The 22,612-nt window shown below is 40.1% G+C and overlaps 1 protein-coding gene across 3 annotated transcripts in view; it reads left to right on the plus strand.

Annotated features, from left to right (window-relative positions):
• The window catches only part of TEK (TEK receptor tyrosine kinase), a 105,616-nt gene that overhangs the window by 65,920 nt on the left and 17,084 nt on the right, over window positions 1-22,612 (plus strand). The window contains exons 9-14 of one of the 3 annotated variants that reach the window (XM_060609607.3): window positions 671-815; window positions 6,461-6,622; window positions 8,634-8,768; window positions 13,165-13,452; window positions 19,291-19,590; window positions 21,477-21,631. In XM_060609607.3, the coding sequence (XP_060465590.1) occupies window positions 671-815; window positions 6,461-6,622; window positions 8,634-8,768; window positions 13,165-13,452; window positions 19,291-19,590; window positions 21,477-21,631 (1,185 nt within the window). The remainder of the gene's footprint in view (window positions 1-670; window positions 816-6,460; window positions 6,623-8,633; window positions 8,769-13,164; window positions 13,453-19,290; window positions 19,591-21,476; window positions 21,632-22,612) is intronic. The other 2 variants (XM_060609608.3, XM_060609609.3) reach the window with 2 other exon arrangements.

The following is a 22,612-nucleotide window of genomic DNA, read 5'->3' on the forward strand; positions in this document are numbered from 1 at the left end:
TCTACACATCAGATGTTCTTGATTCCACTCAAAGAATTCATTGGGTAGTGAAACAAACTGACAGCTTCTTAAAATCTTGTTGGCCTTTTCACGAGTTATTGGAAGTAAGAGCTACCATCTAGTGAGGGTCAACCATACTGTATACAACATGTTGCTAAACATTACCTGTTCCCTTTTTGTAGAAGTGGAAATTGGCTGGGTGAAGTTGAGTAATTACGAAATTGGTGAAAAGTGGCAGAGCAGGGATGTGACTTGAGGTTCATTTGTCCTCAGAGCCCTGATTTTTCCCACAACACCACACTTGGCAGCTCCTCAATCATTTTAGGAAGCCATTTTGTCCTCTCACCAGCCATCTCCGTATTAAACCAGGAAGGAACAAATGTTACCAGAAGCTGTTTAAAATAATTAGATTCCTAGCTTGTAAGTGTTTACCCCACACTCCCAAACATACAAACACAACAGCAGGATCTGAGAGGGCATCTATCCAATATAAACTTTCAGGGCTACTACAATAGCTTTGGAAATAAGCCAATGATTATACTAGCATTGCATTTGGTTTCTTAATCTCTCCTAGAAAACTTCTTATCAAACAATGAGGTGGGGTCAGTGTTATGGACCTTTCGTGTGTTTTGCCTCCCTAGAAGCTTTTATTTGTATTCATCCCTTCCAGCCAAAAGACTTCAACCATACGGGTCATCTGTCAGTGGCCACATTCACCATCCACCGGGTCCTCCCCCCTGACTCAGGGGTCTGGGTCTGCAGTGTGAACACAGTGGCTGGGATGGTGGAAAAGCCTTTCAACATTTCTGTTAAAGGTAAGCTCTGTTTTATAGAAGTAGAGCTTGTATCCTTTATGTATCATTGGGTGCTGCTCCAAGATAGAAATGTTATCTGAGCACTAAGATGACGTTAGGATATTTTCCAGGATAGGAAATCTTAACAACTTTTTATATGCATGAAAATGGAAGGGAGGAATTAAGTATACAACCTGTGGAGTCACACAGCCCTGGGTTTAATTTTTGTCCCTAGTAGCCAGACACCTGTCTATAGCCCTGAGCAATTGAATTTAACCTCTGTGAGCCTATCTTTATTTGAAAATAAAGCTTAGTTTATCTATCTCTCAGGGTTACTGTGAAAATTTGTTAAATATGTAAAAACACTTGGAGTTGTGTCTGGAACAACATGTCTTATAGTGTTAATATTTCATGAAAAGTTTGACTTCATTCTATTCATTATTGCACAGGATAATTTGGCAAATACTTTGAGACTTACTCATTTATTATGAAATCCAGACTATGCTATATAATGAACATGAATGATTTCTTTCACATATTCAGCATTGTGAGTATTCTTCCTGCTCTGAATTAGTATTCAAAATTCAAATTAATCTAAGTGGGTGTATGTACATTCTTGGCTTGAGCGGAAGAAGCAACGTGGAGGTAAATTCAAGTTAGCTTGGCTGGTATACATGGATACCACAAGGAATTTTAAATGTCAGCTTCATTTTATTAAAACGTGTTTTAAAAACGTTTATTCATTTTTGAGAGAGAGAGAGAGACAGAGCATGAGTGGGGGGAGGGGCAGAGGGTGAGGGAGACACAGAATCTGAAGCAGACTCCAGGCTCCGAGCTGTCAGCACAGAGCCCGATGCAGCTCGAACTCACAAACCACGAGATCATGACCTGAGACGAAGTCGGATGCTTATCTGACTGAGCCACCCAGGTGCCCCAGTATTTTTTTTTTAATGTTTATTTTTTATTAAAAAAATTTTTTTTAAATGTTGATTTATTGTTGACAGAGAGAGAGAGAGAGACAGAGCATGAGTGGGGGAGGGTCAGAGAGAGGGAGACACAGAATCTGAAACAGGCTCCAGGCTCTGAGCTGTCAGCACAGAGCCCGACACAGGGCTCGAACTCACAAACCGCGAGACCATGACCTGAGCCAAAGTCGGATGCTTAAATACCTGGGCCATCCAGGCGTCCCTAAATTTGTCAGTTTCTTATGAACTCATTTAGACAAAAACAGCAAACAGCTCTCTGATATGTGTTGTACAAAGAAAAGGCACCAAGCTAAGTGCCTCACATACCTCATCTTATTTAATTTTTATAAGAACTGTGGGTGATAGATGTTGTTATGACCACTTCACCAGTCAGAAAACAAATTCAGAGGGGTTAGTTAACTTGTGTAAGATAGCGTATCTCTTAAGAAGTAAATCTGAGTTTTGAACCTGGGTCTCCTGACTCCAAATACTCCACCATCTTTTCTAGACCATTTTATTTTCTGAGTCTGTTGTGTTAAAGATTAAGAAGCAAGATAACCAACGCTGACTTGTATTTGACCCATTTTGCTACTTGATTAGGAATCTTTGGGCTATCCCAGAGCTAATTCCCATAAGTGAAATAAATGTAAATGCCCAGAACCTAATCTTTTTTTGAAAGACCAATAACAACATTAGCCTGAATACAGCCTTATACATTTGGATTCTGTACCCTGAGGATCTGTGTAAAATGCCAAAGAATCTTTATTATTTTTTGGGTTACTGGAAAAAAGCCCTGATCTGTTTTATTCAGTAGAACATTCACACGATCAAAATAATTTCTTATATCTTGCGTGTTCTTGAAAGGAAGGAAATGATATACAGACAAGACAAATTACCTTATTTTTAAGCTTGTTGGAATGTTTGCTGCCCATGGAAAATAAATAAGTCAAAAATAAACCATGTTGCTAAGATTCAGAAGAGTCAGTAGTTCTCATTTTTGTTTTTTGGTGGAAGTCACAGCACACAGCATCAGTGCATAGAAGCATCTGTTTTACTAGGTTACCGATGCCTCTTCATGTCATAATTACTGATATCCATAAAATGGAAATAGCCATTAGGTAATTTAATCAGTGTCTTTAATCATAGTTTATACATTAAAAAAAAAAAAAAGATGCAAGGCTTTTTGCTACCAGAATACAAGTTGGTACAACCACTTTGGAAAACTGAAAATATATACTAATCATTCACATACCTATGACCTGGCAGTTCTCCTAGATACATGCTCAAAAGAAGTGAGGGTGTATGTTCAAAAAGGCATCTTCAGTAATGTTCAGAGCAGTTTTATTCATAATAGCCCCAAATTGAAATTAACACAAACATCAATCAACATCATAAAGGATACATAAATTGTAGTATATTCATATACAACGGTTTGCCAGGGTTGCCGTACAAAGTTCCGCAGACTAGGTGGCTTAAACAATGGAAATTTGTTTTCTCAAGTGCTGGAGGCCAGGTGAGTGATTAAGGTTTCAGCAGAGCTGATTTTTCTCCTAAGGCCTCACTCCTTGGCTTATGAATGGCTCTCTTTTCCCTGTATTTTTCATATGGTCTTCCCTTTGTGTGTGTCCTGATTTAATCTTCTAAAAAGGACGACGGTTATATTGGATTAGGAACAGACCTAATGCCATTTTAACTTAATGACCTCTTTAAAGACCCTATCTTCAAATATATTCCAAGGTACTAGGGGTTAAGAATTCAGTGTAGGATCTGTTTAAGTACATAACAGATATGCATACACATATGCATACACATAATAATTGTGTTTGGGGGAACACAATTCAGCTCATAACATCCTACAATGCAATATTAAATAGCAAAAAAATTAATTCCTGCAACAATACATAGACATAATATTGAGCAACAAAAATATATGCTTTATGATTCCATTTATATAAAGCTAAAAAACAGACAAACCTAATTGATAATGACAGAAGCCAGGAAAATAATTCCCTATTGACAGGGCAGGGGCACAAGAGTTCCCTTTCGGGGGGCGAGGAGGCGCTGGAAATGTACTGTGTTTCAGTCTGGGTCATGGTTACATGGGTGTGTACCCAGGTAAAGTCCCTTGAGCTAAACACACTTAAGATTTTTGCACTTTACATTATGCATATCTCAATAAAAATTATTAAATTTTTTTAATGGTTATTTTTGAGACAGAGAGAGACAGAGCATGAGCAGGGGAGGGTCAGAGAGAGGGAGACACAGAATCTGAAGCAGGCTCCAGGCTCCGAGCTGTCAGCACAGAGCCCAATGCGGGGCTCTAACTCACGGACTGTGAGATGTCCTGAGCTGAAGTCAAATGCTTAACCGACTGAGCCACCTAGGCGTTCCTCCATAAAAATTATTAAAAGACAAAAAATAAAATGATAAATTACTAAGAGGAAGCTTTGGGGCAGTTTGTTTCATGCTTGTAAAAGTATCCCTTTTATAAGATACTGGTATTAATAGCTATAATAAAATAAGCATTCGATGGTTTAAGCAAATAGGTGGTCTTATTTGATCATACAAGGGAAGCATGACTTAATGAATGAATTTACTCACAGCAGTGCCCTCTTCTCAGAAACTGCCCTAACTAAAAACACTGGCAGAATCTGAAAGATTCTACATACCTAGCATACATTCTTGGGGAGGAAAAAAACACGTGTGCATTTTTAAGAAGGATAGGTTAGTGGAGCTACAGAACTCACTAGAAATTCAATTGACAAACATTACGCAGCACCTGGTAAACTTCCATGGTCTTTGTCCTTTCGGGGTTTAGAGTCCAGTGCAGTGTTTTACAACCTTTTTATCATTATCACTTCACCAAGGAGCCCCTTTAGAAATTTATTCCCAAACTCTCCTCCCAACACCATAAAATGTTAGTATCATGAATGTACTGCATATCTGTTTATGAACTTAGGCTCTTTCGAGGGCCACAAACCATTGTATTATCTGAGGCTTTTCCAATCATGCAAGAACCAATTTTAACCACCTTGGGGTTGCTATTTCACCCCATTGAGAATACTTGGTCTTTGAGATGGGGAGATTATTCTGGATGGTCTGGGTGGACCTACTGTAATCACATGAGTCCTTAAAAGCAGAGAATTTTTCTTAGTTATAGTCAGAGATATCACAATGGAAAAAAGAGTTGAGGAGACATGATATTGTTGTCTTTGAAGATGGAGAAAGGAGCCACGAGTCAAGGAATGTAGGTGGTTTCTAGAAGTTGGAAAGAACAAGGAAACAGAGTCTCCCCTAGAGCTCCCTTACTGCCATGCTAACACCTTGATCCTAGTCCAGTGAGACCCGTGTCTGACTTCTGACCTCCAGAACTATAAGAATAAATTTGCATTGCTCTAAGCTTGAGAGAGAGAGAGACCATGCATAGTCTAATAGGGAAGACCAATGTCAAATGATCACACAAAATCTCTAAGAATAATAAATTCTGAAAATTGCAACAAAGGAAAAGTGTAAGTTGTGTGAAGGTGTATGACACACAAGCCTAACTGGGGTTTGGGGATGGCCCCTGTGAAGAAGTCACATCAGAGTTGATTGCTGAATGATGAGTTAAGAGGTACCAGAGAGTAGTGGGAGGTCTGGAGCACTGCTGGCAGAACAACATGTACAAAGAACCTGAGACAGAAGGGAGCTTGGTACACTGTCAGTTGGATGAACTGAAAGGTCAATGGCACTGGAGGGTACTGGGTGAGGGCAAGAGGAGGCAGGGGCTCAATTGTGCAAGGCCTGGCAGGTCATGGTATGAATCTTAGATTTTACTCTAGACATGATGGGGATCCGTAGTTAGGTCTTGAGCAGGGAAGTGAGCATATTTTAAGGAGTACTTTGTGGATAATGGTTTGGAGGGGCAAGAGGAAAGCCAGGAGACCACACCCCTGGCAAATGCATTGAATCTGAACAGAGAACTCTAAGGGTGATATGGCAAATGTGGGGGAGTTCTCCGGCCTTGAGACCTCAACCACCAGCCTAGTGCCAGGTTATTGACTTCATTGTGAGAAAGAATTCAAGAAGGAGTCAAAGTGGAGCAGAAGACGCTTTATTGCAAAGCACAAGTACACACTGAAAGGGGATGGGTGGGGTGCAGGTACAGTCAGATACAGGATCTGAGTCGCTTGGGTGGAGGTAGGGTTCTGCTTTTTTATGGGTAGTCATAACTAGGGGATGGTATGTTCTTGTAGGGTTGTGGGAATAGGCGGGGACTTCTAAAAACTCTGCATATTATTACGCATTCTCCATGTCAGCTACTATATGCAGGCGCAGTCTGATTTTTCTCTTGTGGCTTCTCCACAGTCAAGAGTACTAGGAGTACTCTAGCGCCCCCAGTGCAGGAGTCATTCTTGGCAATTTGGAGGCTAACTGGGTTTGTGTACACGTGTGCTTGAGCCTGAGCAACAATAGGATTCTTATGGCCGTGAGAAACCACAGAGCTATCACAGGGGTTACTCAGATGTCACATTCCGTCAGGTCTCAGACTCAGTTCCCTGTCTTTTGTTCCTCCTGCGGTTACCCAGTGTTTCCCTATTGCACCTGCCTCAAGAGGGTTTTGTTGGAAATGTAAGGGCACTCTTCCTCTACCTCCACCAAAAAATGATAATCAAGCTCCAAAGTGTTCAGGACTAATCTGATTGTTGAAATTTTCTTTAGTTCTTCCAAAGCCCCTGAATGCCCCAAATGTGATTGACACTGGACATAATTTTGCTGTCATCAACATCAGCTCTGAGCCTTACTTTGGGGATGGACCAATCAAATCCAAGAAGCTCCTATACAAACCTGTTAATCATTATGAGGCTTGGCGGCATATTCAAGGTAAGGTGTGAACAGGAAAGACTCCAGCTAAAAAAGTGGCAGGGGTAGAAAAAAAAAATTCCTCAAATACAGAAATCCTCTCTCCCACTCCCATTCCTCTGCCCCTGGGTAGTGGCTATACCAGAGGGTTCCACTTGAGAGTATTCAGGACAGAGGGCATGGGTCCTGAGTTCTTGGGCTAACTTTCTGGAAATTGTGGTATACTGCAGGACACAGAACCAGGCTGTGTCCAGCGTTATTATTTATATCAGTATGTCTTTCCCACACTTCTCTGGCTCATCAGTCCTCTGTTTAGCTACTCTATCTGGCTGGGTCATGGTGGAAGATACATGCTTATGCCATGAATACGGTAATAGGAAAGTCCAGGGCCTGCTGGAAAGGCAGAGAGAGTATAAAATCTGAGGGGTGATTGTTGCTTATGTGTTGAGTTGTTCATTCTTTTTCTCTTTTGAGACTTGCCCTGTCCTGCAGGCTCCCAACACACAGAGATTTTGAAAGGAATTTGGACCTGAAAAGTTTGGGCTGTGGCAGACTAAACTGGGGTTGGGGGTGCGGTATGTGGACAAAGAGTTGCCCCTCCCCCAACTCCCTGAAGGAAAAAAAATCCCAAAATGTGATAAAATTCCGTCAACAGTTCACGGAAACAGTTACATTTATTTTGAAACACAAATTGCAGTTCTTTTTGTTCCCTGATGTGGGAATCACAGGTTGTTTTTTTTTTAAAGCTGAACATTGTCAACTGGCTATGGTAGCACCAACTTGTTAGAGCTCTCACTACCACACTTGTCGACAACAGGCATCCTTTAGTATCATTATGCCTGTCAGTTCCTAAAAAGGGCCCTCCACATACTCTCTGTAGGTAATTGACGAAGTTTCAAGGAGAACAAAAGGAGGTTTGAGCTTAATGCTAGCTGGCCTATGTTAAATTAAGTCATGGCATTGTTACTGAGCGCTTCATTCTATTCTAGACTCAGCCGAAATTCAGAATCCCAGTGACATAAGGCTGATTTGCTATGTTGCTGTTTACGATATCAATGGCTAGGTCTTATTAAAAATCAGCTTTTTTTTTTTTTTTTCAATACGGTGGTACTAGTCCGTCATCACTTTCTTTTTTTTTTTTTTTTTTTAAATTTTTTTTCAACGTTTTTTATTTATTTTTGGGACAGAGAGAGACAGAGCATGAACGGGGGAGGGGCAGAGAGAGAGGGAGACACAGAATCGGAAACAGGCTCCAGGCTCCGAGCCATCAGCCCAGAGCCTGACGCGGGGCTCGAACTCACGGACCGCGAGATCGTGACCTGGCTGAAGTCGGACACTTAACCGGCTGCGCCACCCAGGCGCCCCCCGTCATCACTTTCTACAAGTGGACATTCACAAAGTGTTCTAAGAACTCTCATACACAGCCCAATTCTTTTTTCTTACCAACTGGGAGTTTATCCTACAATAAGGCAATAGTTTGCAATAGCTATGGAGGACAGAGGCTGGCTAAAGCTAATAGCTAAACATGCATAAACTATTTGTTTATGGGCTCTGTTTTCAAGTACTTCAGAGCCCTTCCTGTGCAAGTAGTGTAACTATTACAAATCTGTTATCCGGTCTTTGTAAACAAACTCCCAAAGAATCTCTTCTGTTGAGAGCCTGACTGCAATCACTATGTATTTAAAAACAGTGGCAATTAAATTATTTTATATTATTGTAATTGGGATTTTCCCTCCCTTAAATCTAATTGTTATTTCATATAGTTGAGGATTTGTGTGGTTTTACTCTACAAATGAAAAGACAAATGTGGAAGTGATTAACTGGCTCAGAGACCTACATGAAATGTATACATCGTCACCTGGAAACTTCCTTTAAAAAGCCTTTTTTCCCTTATGTTAGGAATGGCTTGCCTGTTTCACTTACACATTATTTCTGAGAGCCAAACACTAGTTCACATCACAATAACAACATTCCGATTTAAGCAAGGTATGAGAATGCCAACTTAAGTTTCCTGGACTTTCCCTCTTCTCAGTGACAAATGAGATTGTTACACTCAACTATTTGGAACCTCGCACAGAATACGAGCTCTGCGTGCAGCTGGTCCGGCGTGGAGAGGGCGGGGAAGGGCATCCGGGACCCGTGAGACGCTTCACCACTGCTTCTATCGGTCAGTGGAAGCAAACGGCATTTATTCCTGCGCTGGGTGGGAGCGGGGAGGAAGGGGAAAGAGGAAGGAAGACCAGGAAGGGTGGTGGTGGGCGAGTGGTTGGGTGGGGGTGCAGGAGGAAGGAGTGTGCTTTTGAATGGGTGGGAAAGTGACAGGAAGGTTGACAGCTTGGAGCCAAATCGTTCTTTTATTTGGGCTGCACTCCTGGTCTATCTCCCTGGGGGAGGGTGTCTGCAGCAGTCCGGGACAGAGGAGGAAGCAGATGAGCCTTCAGGAAGGCAGGGACATCCCTTAGGAGTTGGGATTTACTTAGCAGCAACTGCTTGGTTCCTGAGTTTCACCAACAGCTTCCTGTTTCCATCTTCAGGGCCTAGGCCAGACTCTTGCCACATGTATACTTCAGAAATCCCAGTTGACTTATTTTTAAAACTAATTTCTAATGTTTCAAACTAATTCATGCCCGTAGTTGAAACGTCAAATAGAATGAAAGGCTGTTATCTAAAGATCAGACCCCTGTGTCACCTCCCCACCTCGAGTGCTCCTCCCTATAGGCAGTCAGTTTCACCTCCTTAAGCTACTTCCTTTTTCTTTTTTTGAGAAAGACAGTGCAAGTGAGTGAAGGGCAGAGAGAGAGAGAGAGAGAGAGAAAGAAAAAGAAGTGGGACTCACCCCAAGTGGGACTCGTATTTACCCAAAGTGGGACCTGAGCTCACCTGATATGAGATTTGAACTCACCAACGGTGAGATCATGACCTGAGCAGAAGCCAGATGCTTAATACCTGAGCCACCCAGGTGCCCAAGCTATTTCTTATTATATATACCTCAGTGGTTCTCAAACATTACTGTCCATAAGAATTACCTGGAGAGCCTGTTAAAACAGGTATCTGAGCGCCCCCCCACCCCCCCCAGAGTTTCCAATTCAGTAGGTTTGGGGTGGGAGTCAGGCTCAAGATTTTGCAGCTCTAAAAAGTTGGTGAGTTGTACTGGATTTTGCATATCCTCGGTCCATACGTTCTGAGTAATATAGTGATATTTTTTTGGTTGATCAATGTTAGTATCTATTGGCCTTCTATTGTGTTAATTGAGAATCCTTTGAATCTGTGAAGCTTCCTTGATGCTAACCTAGGCTCCATCTTTCTGCTACCCAGGTACCCCTGTCAGAAACAGGGGAGTGATCCCTTGTAAAGTTTGCCTTTCTAGTGGTCATTGGGTATAAGCATTTGTTGCTGTCTCCTGGTCAGCACTTTATAGTTTGTAGTTCACATATATTTAATTTATATTACCTTAAAGGGTAAGAATCATCTTCCCCATTTTATTGAGTGGTTACTAAGTTGATCTTCAGACTTAACATCCTTTTACTTCTTTGGTTGTTGTTGTTGTTGTTGTTGTTGTTATTATTATTATTATTATTATTATTATTATTATTATTATTTTAGCTAGGAGCCCAAAGACACCATTTCTTTATCCCACTTGGTCAGTTTTCCTATTTTTAGTCCAGAAGGATCTGGATTAATGAGTGTGAAACACGAAAGAACATCTAAGTCTCCTGCAGGGGTATTGCTTCCCTTAACAGAGACTGCCCAACTTCACTCACCCTACCTGTTTCACCTCACTAGCGCCACCCTTAGAAAACCAAAGGGAAACTCCAAAGCAACTCTGGTGCTTGTAGAAGCATTGTGCAAATGAGGAACGGTTTCCTGGGAACTCAGCAGATAGCAAATACCAAAAATCATACCAGAAACTATATAAAGTAGAAGATAAAGACATCAAAGGGGCTTCTGGCTGTGGTCAGGTTGCTGCTCGAAGGCAAATGGTAGTTAATTCTCTCTCTGCCAGTACTGATGAATCAAAGGGGAAGGTCATACATAATCTGACTCAGATGGAAAGTATTTATGGAACAGATCATAAAACACTTCACAGACCCACACTGGACTGTCTTCAGTGCTCAGAACATGTTCCAGCCAGGATGTATTTAGAAGTCTCTTGGAATATTTCAAAGGAGTTCTCAGGGGTAGGTGGGGAGGGAATTCTTGATGGTTCTTCTTTTCCCATCATTTGAATCTTGCTGATGTTTGGTTTTTAATTTATCTGGCAGTTGCACTATTTATAAGTGTGTTGACTAAATGGGGAAGGCCAGAAGGCCAGGAGAGGAGGGAAGAGATCACACTCTGAACACATGGCACATACAGGCCAGGTAGGGAGGGGTGAAGGGTAAGTCATGTTCCCGAAGGAAAGGCAAAGGGAAGTTGGTCCCAGTTACTCCCCTGTACCAGGCGTAGGCTTAGAAGGTTTAGATGTATGCTCCAAGACATCAACCCTCTGTTCTGCTTTGTCGTTACAAGCTTGCCTAGCCCCTCTGGGCAGCTTCATGGACCTTAAACCTCAGAGATGAGCCAAAGGCGTTGACATCACCTCTTTGAGTTTGTAAAGGTTATAGGGAATAATAACTATGTAGAGTAATAAATGTATTCATGTTAAATAGTTATAATAATGATTTAATTTGCAAAGGCTATAGAGAGTAACTATTGCTTTAGCATAATGCCAAGTAAATTGTGGGACCTGACTGCTGGTTCTCCCTAGTATAACAGCAGTCAGACTGGCTGGTGGGAGTCACTGTCCTGATGTATGGAAATAGACCCGTCTTCTCACCAAGAAGAGTTAGAACAGTGTTTCTCAACCTTCTCTCCCTTTCCTTCCCCCTCCCCCTCCTCCTTCTTCAATTATTGCCCCCTTTTTAGATATCTGTGTCCTTAAGACAAAATGTCTAAGCCATTGTAATGTATAAAATGTTCTCATATCCCAGGAACTGGTTTTTGCCCCCTTAGGGGCAATAATGTCCCCACTGAGAAAGCACAAGTTAGAGGATCCCTATTCTGTGTTTTGCAAACACTTAATATCTGGAATTTAAAAATCAATTTACTATTATTAACTGAAAATACACAGATTCCTTCTGTGTCCATTGACACAAGACAGGAAGAGAGGGAGGAAGGAAGAAAGAAAGGAAGGGAGGAAGGAAGGAAGGAAGAAAGGAAGGAAGGAAAGTAGGTTATATTAATAGAGTCCCTGACACCTTCTAAGCATTTTCACATCCATTATCCCATTTACTCCTCCTGAGTCTGCAAGATTGCTTTTTTCATCCTGTGTTACATGTAAACTTGGAGAACTTACGAATTTTCCCTAGCCACAAAGCATTATCTGATTCATTTCAGAACTCATATTGTTTCCATTCAGGTACCTGTCTGGTAGCCCAGGGTCTTGGCAGGGGCAGCATGTGGTTGTAGCTGATACTTTGATGTAATCAGAGCAGGGCTGCTCCAGGCCCTGCCACCACAGCTATTATAATGTTTGAAATTCTTGCTAAGAAGAAGTAACCCTAAAATTGCTTTAAAATATGTTGCTCAAAAGCATGACAGAAACACTGAATAGTTACCTACTATCCCACAATCTTGGGAAATCTGTTTTAATTTTTAAAAAAAAATTTTAATGTTTGTTTATTTTTGAGAGAGAGAGAGGGAGGGAGGGGCAGAGAGAGAGGAAGACACAGAATTTGAAACAGGCTCCAGGCTCCAACTTAGCTACCATCTGTCAGCACAGAGGCCGATGTGGGGCTCAAGCTCACGAGCCGTGAGATCCTGACCTGAGCTGAAGTTGGACTCTCAGCCGACTGAGCCACCCAGGCGCCCCTCCATATTTTTAATTTTTATCACTTTCCTCCCTGTCCTTCACCATTTGTAGACATGACTTTTACCAAGTTGCAGAGTTTTTTCTCAAGTATTATAAATATTTTATTGGCCTCCCATACTTTTCCCCATGATCTATTTTAATCCATTGGATGGCTATATCATAATTTATTAAAGCATTTTCCTATTTTGAGTATTTAGGACTGTTTGCTATTTAAATAATGCTATAATGAACATCTTCATGTACATAGGTTTTTCCCTTTCTTTGAATTATTTCTTCAATATAAATCCCTGGTATGGTTAGATTATAGGGCCAAAGCATATGGTCATTTCTAGGGCTATTGGAAAATATTCCCAAGTTGTTCTCTAAAGGTCTTCCTGTATTATAAGTATTCAAACTACAAATTAGAATTGTTACAAAGATTTGCAGTTTTGGTAGAAAAAAAGACTTGCATGGTTGCTAGCTTGTGTTTCTTTGATGGCTTGTGAAGTTGTATATTATTCTAGAAGCCAAGGTTGTTATGTAAAGCTGCCCTTTGGGGCTGTGTGTGCTTCACCCTATGTAAAAATCATGGTCTAGGGGCACCTGGCTGGTTCAGTTGGTAGAGCATGTGACTGTTGATCTTGGGGTTTTAAGTTTGAGCCCCACGTTGGGTATAGAGCTTACTTGAAAATAAAATCTTTAAAAAAATCATAATCTTTCTGGTTTCTCCCAGGTCTCCCTCCTCCAAGAGGTCTCATTCTCCTACCAAAAAATCAGACTACTCTAAATTTGACCTGGCAACCAATATTTCCAAGCTCAGAAGATGACTTTTATGTTGAAGTGGAGAGGAGATCTGTGCAAATGAATAGTGACCAGCAGAATATCAAAGTCCCAGGCAACTTGACTTCAGTGCTACTTAACAATTTACACCCCAGGGAGCAGTACATAGTCCGAGCCAGAGTCAACACCAAGGCCCAGGGGGAATGGAGTGAAGATCTCATTGCTTGGACCCTTAGCGACAGTAAGTAACTCATGTGCCCCCAACCTTGCCTGAATGACATTTGGCTAACGCTACTTGGACTTAGCTACCATCAAGTCAAGACTGTTTGCTGGAAATCGTAAAAGGCAGTTAATTGTGAATGGAGGCTAATTAATACCCTGCCCCAGCATACCAAATCATTTGAATAACCTGTAATGCATAAGAAATCTCCATGTTTTTGGATTTGCAATAATTCAGGCAGGACTGTGCTAAAATTTACCTTTCCTTGGTATGGAGTTATGTATTAAGTAAGTTAATAACATGAATAAGCTTTTCTAGGGTTTAATTTGTTACAGGACAGTTTTCAGGATTGTCCTCTTTCTTGGGGCGCCTGGGTGGCTCAGCCAGTTAAGTAACTGACTTTGGCTCAGGTCATGATTTCTCATTTCATGAGTTCAACCCTCACATTGGGCTGTCTGTTGTCAGCACAGAGCCTGCTCCAGATCCTCTGTCTCTTTTTCTGATCCTCCCCAGCTTTGCTCTGTCTCTCTCTCTAGAAAACAAACAAACAAACAAACAAACTAGGATTGTCCTATTTCTTTAGACACATAAATGCTGGTTACTTAGGTCTTTCCTAATCTTACAAGCCAAATACTTGACTTGAAAAATATTCATAATAGATCATTTTTAGGGTTCCAAAGTATATTTGAGAGTGATAAAATCGCTTTTCTTTCAAAATATTCTGCAGCCCAGGAATTTCTGTATTTCAAATTGATCATTTAAAATTAGTTGGGACTTCTTGGGTTTCCTGGTAGTATTGAAAATTTTTCATCATTAGGCAAAGAGTTCTCTTTTGATTCATTGCATTAGAACTATATCTGTGTGTTTTGGAGTCCTTGGAAAGATTAAATATTTCTTGGCCACACCGACTGCCACTTATGTTAGGATCTTGTGGTCCCTTGCCAATACCCGATGTCTGAGGCTCTCTTCAGCTATGTCCTCACTTCCTCAGTACCAGGTGTAGACACGGGCTCTGTTTCTCCAGCCACTGTCTTCTGTGAGTGACATGTGAAGTCAACTGCTTTGTCAGTGTTCAGGAATTCTTCATCAGTTTGTAAAAAATTCTGTGAAATTTAAAGTTACAACATAGTACAGAGAATAGTACTTCAAACACTTACATTCCTACCACCCAGAATTAACAACTGTTAATATTTTGTCATATTTACTTTCAGCCTTTTTGTTGATTTATGGAAGTAATAACACCATACAGACAGATCACAAGCCCCTTGGAGCATCATCCCTACTCTCATTCTATTCTCTGCTCCCCAGAGACAACCCAATTAGGAGTTTGCTGTGTATCTTTCCATTCAAGGTTGAATCAACTCAGTATGTTAATTTCATCCATAAGTGCACATATGCATACAAATCACTCTTCATCTTGCTCTTTGGAATAAACATGATTTCATCTTATCCATGTTCCTTTGTTTAGATCTGATATATCCCTTTTTAACTTCTGCATAATATTCTTTTATATGACTGTGTCGTCTTATTTATCCATTCCCTTTGAGGTGGGCATTTAGGTTGTCTGTTTTCTTCCTTCCCAACTTCCTTCCTAACTTCCTTCCTTTTTTTTTTTTTTTTTAACTATCCCAAAGAAAAATGCAACGATCATCCTTTATACATGTCTCCAGGTGCATAGGTGTGAGAGCTTTTCCAGGGAGTATGTCCAGAAGTAGAACTGAGGCTATTTTTCTCTGAAGTGGCTATTCCAAGTGGATGATGTCCAGGAATATGTGAGAGCACCATCTTCCCCACATCCAGTCCTGTATATATATCCTTTCTCTATAACACTTGATGTTGAAGACCTTTTTATTTTTCATAATCTCAAAGGTAAAAAATGGTACCCCACTGTTAATTTCAATTTTCTTTTTCTGGGTAACTAGCGATGTTGAGCATCTTTTCATGGGCATTTGGATTTCCTCCTTTTTTTGATGTATTTGTTGATACACTTTGCCCATTTTCTATTGGTTGCCTTTTCTTACTGATTTGTAAAAAGCTGTTTATATAATTTGGATACTTATTCTTATTACACACATTGCAAATATTATTCTCATAATTTCTTTATTTTCGCCTCATCTGTGGTGACTTCTCCACAGATACTTTAAATTTTGAAGTAATGAGACCTTTCAATATTTGCCTTTATGGTTTGTACTTTTGTTTCAGAATTATTCTCTATCCCAAGGTCATGAACATATTCTCTGTATTTTTTCTAGTAGTTCTAGTTGTTTTGTATATTTGGGTCTTTAAAATTTAGGGATGTTATTTTGGTGTGTTTTTAAAAAATGTTTTATTTTAGTTTTGAAAAAGAGAGAGAGGGAGGGAGGGAACAAGCAGGGGAAGGGCAGAAAGGGAGACATAGAATCCAAAGCAGGCTCCTGGCTCTGAGTTGTCAGCACAGAGCCTGACACGGGGCTGAAACCCACAAATGGTGAGATCATGACCTGAGCCAAAGTCAGACATCTAACTGACTGAGCCACCCAGATGCCCCTATTTTGGTGTATTTTAATCTTTTTAGTTTTAGTCTTATTTATTCACATATAGCAAGCTAATGGTCACAATGCCATACTTTGAGTAGTCACAGCCTAGCAATTTCATCTGGTCCAAGTGTAAGGGGTGGAATGAATTAAATTTGGCCTATGGCCCCAAACGTATGTAAAAATAATACATGTGTGTAATTTTTTTTGCATACGTATATGCAGAGTATATCATTTGACACTTAACAATTACTTTGTAAGGAAATTAGAATAGGAATTGTCATCACATTTAACAAATGAGGAACCTGAAGCAAAGGAAGGTAAGCAACTTGACCAAAGTTATTAAGCAAGTAAATCGTGGGGTTAGGACTCGAAATTGCATATTTTAATTCTATGTTTTGTTTGTTTTTACTAAACCAGGATACCCATTAGTCTCTTTGGATGGGCAATGAACAATTGCAAAAAGAGATCGCTTCTTGGAGAAGTTCATTTTGCAGTCATATCCCATTTGTAAATTGTTTGGTTAGCTTTTCCTAAAGTGTTTTAAAATCTACTTTAGAACCTACCTGGTGAAACTGCAAAAATGTAGATGGCTGGATTCAGACTCACTGCATCTAAATCACAGATCCACTAAGCTAGTTCAAAGGGTGACTTCTTTCATGCATAATGTGGATAAATTGGTAGATGTAAATTTGTGCTTTTTAGTTGGCATTAAAATTAGCAGGTGTCTGCAAGGCACTGCTTCTTTTTGTGACAGGTTTAGATCTACCACTGGTTTATCAAGTTGAATATTTTTTTTGAGGCACCACTATATAAAAGTTAATCATGTGTTAATAGTAGTCTGAAAATGGTAAGAATCCAAATATTCTGTCATCTCCTTATGGGAAGGAAGATTATTCTATATTTTTATAAAAATATACAAAATCTTGGTAGTGGAGGCAAAGGAAGTTAAGACATATTGCTGATGAATCAACTGTGGTTTGGGACATAGAAAATGACCATCAGATTTGGAAGGCCCAAAATCCAATATTTAATCCTCATAAATTGCCACAGTTACAAAGGAGTATGATCAATGTCATGGAAAGAGGAAATTTAGAATGCAGAAGGATCTCTGAGAATTTAGGATAGAAAGAATATACCTGAAGACATTTCTTGAAGGTTCTGTTTTGCTTCTAAGCAGTGTATGGGGAAAGACAGTAATATATGGGGTGAAGTCGCCTGGGTCTTTTACTTACTGGGACCAGTACAAGTCCTTTCATTTTCAAAGTCCATCTCTAAAACTGGATAATAAAAATCTCAGCACTACTCATAGCCACCTATGTGGTTATAAGGGTCAAGAGGGAACCTGCATATGGAAACACCTTGTCAACAGCCTCACAGATGGAAGGTATAATTGACATCAGGGGCAAGACCTTGGATTCCTTCTTCCCTGGGGTCATACAGAGTCACTCTATTGTATAGAGTCAGCGACTTAACCTCTTGCAGGAGTCCTTTATCAGACAGCAGGTTGAGTGAAAATGTAGGGACAATTCTGTGCCTATCATCTTCACATCTGGAAAACCTCAGAACCTCTGTTTCTCATCCTCCCCCCGAGTAGAATGTGATCTCTATTTTCCCTAAATCCCAGTAGCATTTTGTCTGTTAAGTCCTTGACACATTTTCTTATGTATACACTGACTTGTTACTGCTCCATAAATACATTTCGGGCAAGGATAGGCTTTTTGGGAAAGTGGCTAAGATGATGGACTGTGGAGTCAGACTGCCAGGAGTTGAATCCTACTTCTTCTACACAATATCTATATGACCTTGGTCAAGTCACTTTACCTCTCTGGGACTGAATTTTTATAAGATTGTTAGGAAGAGGAGATGAGTTACTATATGGAAGAGCCTATATAAATGTCAACTCTCATAATCTTTCTGTTCTTCCCAGCATCAAAAACAGTATAGTATATGTTTGTGGGTAACAGAATCTGAAGTCTTATTTTAATGCAAGCATGAGCAAATATGTGATATATGTGTTGACGTTTTTCCTGGCTTATGCTATTTTGTCATGTCTTCTGGAGTCCACTTCCAATTGATTGGAATTACCATCTGAGAAAACATCTATTTGCCATTCATGTTTTTTAAAAAATTTATTTCTTGTTTAATTTACATCCAAGTTAGTTAGCATATGGTGCAACAGTGATTTCAGGAATAGATTCCTTAATGTCTCTTACCCATTTAGCCCATCCCCCCTCCCCCAACCCCTCTGACAATCCTCTGTTTGTTCTCTATATTTAAGAGGCTTTTATGTTTTGTCCCCCTCCCTCCCTGTTTTTATATTATTTTTGCTTCCCTTCCCTTATGTTCATTTGTTTTGTATCTTAAAGTCCTCATATGAGGGAAGTCATATGAATTTTGTCTTTCTCTAATTTCGCTTAGCATAATACCCTCCAGTTCCATCCACATATTTGCAAATGGCAAGATTTCATTCTTTTTGTTTGCCCAGTAATACTCCATTGTATGTATATACACCACCTCTTCTTTATCCATTCATCCATCAATGGACGTTTGGGCTCTTTCCATACATTTGCTATTGTTGATAGTGCTGCTGTAAACATTGGGGTGCATGTGCCCCTTTGAAACAGCATACCTGTACCCCTTGGATAAATACCTAGTAGTGCATTTGCTGGGTTGTAGGGTAGTTCTATTTTTAATTTTTTGAGGAACCTCCATACTGTTTTCCAGAGTGGCTGCACCAGCTTGCATTCCCACCAACAATGCAAAAGAGATCCTTTTTCTCCGCATCCTCGCCAACATCTGTTGTTGCCTGAGTTGTTAATGTTAGCCATTCTGACAGGTGTGAGGTGGTATCTCATTGTGATTTGTTTTTCCCTGATGATGAACGATGTTGAGCATTTTTTCATGTGTCAGTTGGCCATCTGGGTGTCTTTGGAGAAGTGTCTACTCATGTATTTTGCCCATTTCTTCACTGGATTATTTGTTTTTTGGGTGTTGGGTTTGATCAGTTCTTTATAGATTTTGGATACTATCCCTTTATCTGATATGTCGTTTGCAAATATCTTCTCCCATTCCGTCAGTTGCCTTTTACTTTTGATTATTGTTTCCTTCGCTGTGCAGAAGCTTTTTATTTTGATGAGGTCCCAGTAGTTCATTTTTGCTTTTGCTTCCCTTGCCTCCAGAGACGTGTTGAATAAGAAGTTGCTGCAGGCAGGGTCAAAGAGGTTCTTTCCTGCTTTCTGCCATTCATGGTTTATGAGCTGACATTAAGTATCTCTTAAGAACATAATAATCTAAGTGATGATAGTGTATCCTAAGTGAATTAAATTTTTGTTTTAATTTCTAGTTCTCCCTCCTCAACCAGAAAACATTAAGATTTCTAACATCACAGACTCCTCAGCCATGATCTCTTGGACAATCTTGGATGGCTATTCTATTTCTTCTATTATCATCCGTTACAAGGTTCAGGGCAAGAATGAAGACCAGCACATAGATGTGAAGATCAAGAATGCCACCATTACCCAGTATCACCTCAAGGGCCTAGAGCCTGAAACAGCTTACCAGGTGGACATTTTTGCAGAGAACAACATAGGGTCAAGCAACCCAACCTTTTCTCATGAACTGATGACCCTTTCTAAATCTCAAGGTTGGTAGAGTGGACAGGTATTTACATAGGATTATTTCTGGAGATGATTGGGAAAGCCCCATTATCTTAAGATATTTACCTGATATGTACGTCATGTGACATAACTCATTTGTCAAAATAGGTTTCACCATCTCTAGATAGGTTCTTAAAATGAAAATGCCCCTGGGAAGGAATCCTTGTTGATCCATTTTCTTTTGTTAAGCCTTAGACTAAATTATCCCATCACACTCCCTATCCAGCAGTTGAAGCTCTGAAGAATATGAATTTGATTCCATGGAAAAAGAATGTGGAACCTGCTTAGTGGAGGCAGGCCTACGCTGGTGCTTCAGTGGGAGGCTCCAAGAACCAACACCATTCTTTCTCAAATGAACTCCTCTTTTAGCTTGGATGACACTATTCTATTCTGAGGTGTTTTTTTTTTTTTCTTTCACTGTTTGGATCCAAGTTATAATGTCTCCACATACACCACTAACCCCCACTCTAGTGACAGTAAGCTCTTCGAGACAAATGGAGGTCCCTCAGAGTGCCAAGCACAGGATGCCCAGGGTTTGTGATTGATAACACCTGTTGAACGTAGTTAAGTGAACAAAAGGGACTCAGGATGGGGATTGGGAGCTGCAGCTCCTGGAGCATCCTCCCTTTGAATTCTGTCTGCAACCGTACCTCCCAGCCCTCTGCCCTGTACCACAAGTGTGAGGGAACATAGAGTGATGTTAGATGGAAATTTTGGAAGATTTATATAACCTGGACTAAGGTGTTTTTTCTTTTTTACAGAAAATCTTATAGTAGTAAAAAGTTCTTGGTTTCGAGGGCTACCTAGGGCTTAAGAAATCAAATGAAACATGGATATTTTCAGTGCTGATTCTTTGGAATATTTTTGAAATGTTAAAGGAATTATGAGTCTACCAATTATAGAGAATTGGAGTTTTCAGATGACACTCTTAATAAATGCATTACTTTTATAATTTTTTGTGTTTTGGTAAAATGTGTACAGGTCCTAAATCCAAGCTCTACAAAAATACAAGCAAAAAAATAAAAAAAAAAGACATAACAAAACAACAAAATTCTCACTATTCTATTCCAGACTTGTTTTTATGCACCCATGAGTAGAGATAGAAGGAAGGAAAGAGATAATCACAAAAGAATACTTGTAAGAAGATGGGGTGATGCTCTACATACTGTTTTTCGTAAAAATATATTGCATTTAATTTTATTTGAGTTTAAATAAGGGAAAGAGATGGAAAGATTAGACCATAATCTTTAAGTTCATTTTGACCTGGCCCTGAATTTAATGGTTTTTCTCTTCTGTCTCTCCCTCCTTCCCCTCCTCCTTTCCTTCATTCTCCCATTGGTATTCTCAGATTTTCTCTATCAGTTTTTTATATAAGAAAAAAAAAAAAAAAAGCAAAAAACCTTACAGACTCTAAACTCAGCATCTTAGAACAAGAGAACTTTTCTAGGTGGGGAAATTATTCAGGGGAACTTTAGCTACTTTCCCAAAGTCCTACATCTAGTTAGTCATTCTCACTATTGCTTGACAATGTGCAGTTGCTTGGGCCTCTACTTGGAAGTAAAAGTTGGATAAATGATGAGATTAATAATTAATAATAATAATCAGCACTTTTGTGGTTTTTGGTGTTTTTTTGTTTGTTTTGTTGTTGCTTTTGTTTTTGTTTTTTTTTTAAGTCTTATAAAAAGTCAGACTGTGAGTCATTCTTCTCCATTGAGTTTCAGAACATATGAATGAGTAGCCCAAGGTCCCATAGCAATTAGGTGGCAGAGTCAGGGCTACCATGACATTTCTGTTTCCCTGTGATGTCTACCATAGATGGTCTTGCCCTATCTCTCCAAAACTAACCCTGCTGCTTCTCCTGTGTTCTGCGCAGCACCAGCGGACCTTGGAGGCGGGAAAATGCTGCTTATAGCCATCCTTGGCTCGGCAGGAATGACCTGCCTGACGGTGCTGTTGGCCTTCCTGATCATGTTGCAATTGAAGAGGGCAAATGTCCAAAGGAGAATGGCCCAAGCTTTCCAAAACGTGGTAGTGTCTCATCTTCCTACTAACTAATAAGTACAAGTCTGCATGTATGCAGAACCTTCACTTGAAAGATGTGGACCAGGAAATTTACTTCTAAAGCCAGTATTTTCCTTAGGCAGGCCTCATCTTCTCTTTGACTTCTGTTATGAAATGGGAGATAAACAGCATGACTATATAATTTGTTATCCAACCTGGAACAATTATGAGAGTGAAAAGGTTGCTCTCAGTAATTATTCAGGAAGCCAGGGCTAAAACAGGCCCTAACAAAGTGAGCTGTATGGTCATCCTAATGATAAGTCACCGGGGAGACTAATCTTGCAGTATGAAGAACTGAACACTGTTGGTAAGGAAGGACATGAGTGTAACCAGACCTCAATGTCATGGGTAATGATGTATTGTGCTAGACATTTCCTATTTCCAGTTCCCATTTTTGACTTTTAGTATCTCCCACAATCTTATTATCCCATATACATTGTGTCTGTAATATATGTGAATTGTATGTACATGTGTGTATCTCCATTCCTTTGTACCCTTCAGTCTGCAGTCATAGTTCATAATACCTGGCACTGCATCATTCTTTCGCCTAGACATTTTGATCAGTAACCAGAGTTTACAAAATCATACTTGACCAATATGTACCCTGTTTGATTCCTTTGGTTTTACTAGAGCCCGAATGTTTTTCTAGTGTGTGGTTTTAAGCTCTGTAAAATGAACTTGCACCCAGCTTTATCAATGCCATGTATAAAACATTGAGCACAGCTACACATTCTAGATAAGGCATACCTTCATGTCCACAGATCCCTGAGCTTCCCCTCTATGGAGGACAAGGGGAGCTTTGTTATCTGCTCCATGCCAGAGGTGGCTCAACTCAAGCTTCTCCTGGAGAGAAAGGGCCAGCAAGGGGGCCAGGAGCACGGGAGCTCCTATGATATTGGTGCCTTGTCATTATACATGCCAGCCTCTCAAACTCAGGAGAAAAGGTGA

The sequence above is a fragment of the Panthera onca genome, chromosome D4, assembly GCF_046562875.1.
Source record: "Panthera onca isolate mPanOnc1 chromosome D4, mPanOnc1 haplotype 2, whole genome shotgun sequence".
Taxonomy (NCBI): Eukaryota; Metazoa; Chordata; class Mammalia; order Carnivora; family Felidae; genus Panthera; species Panthera onca.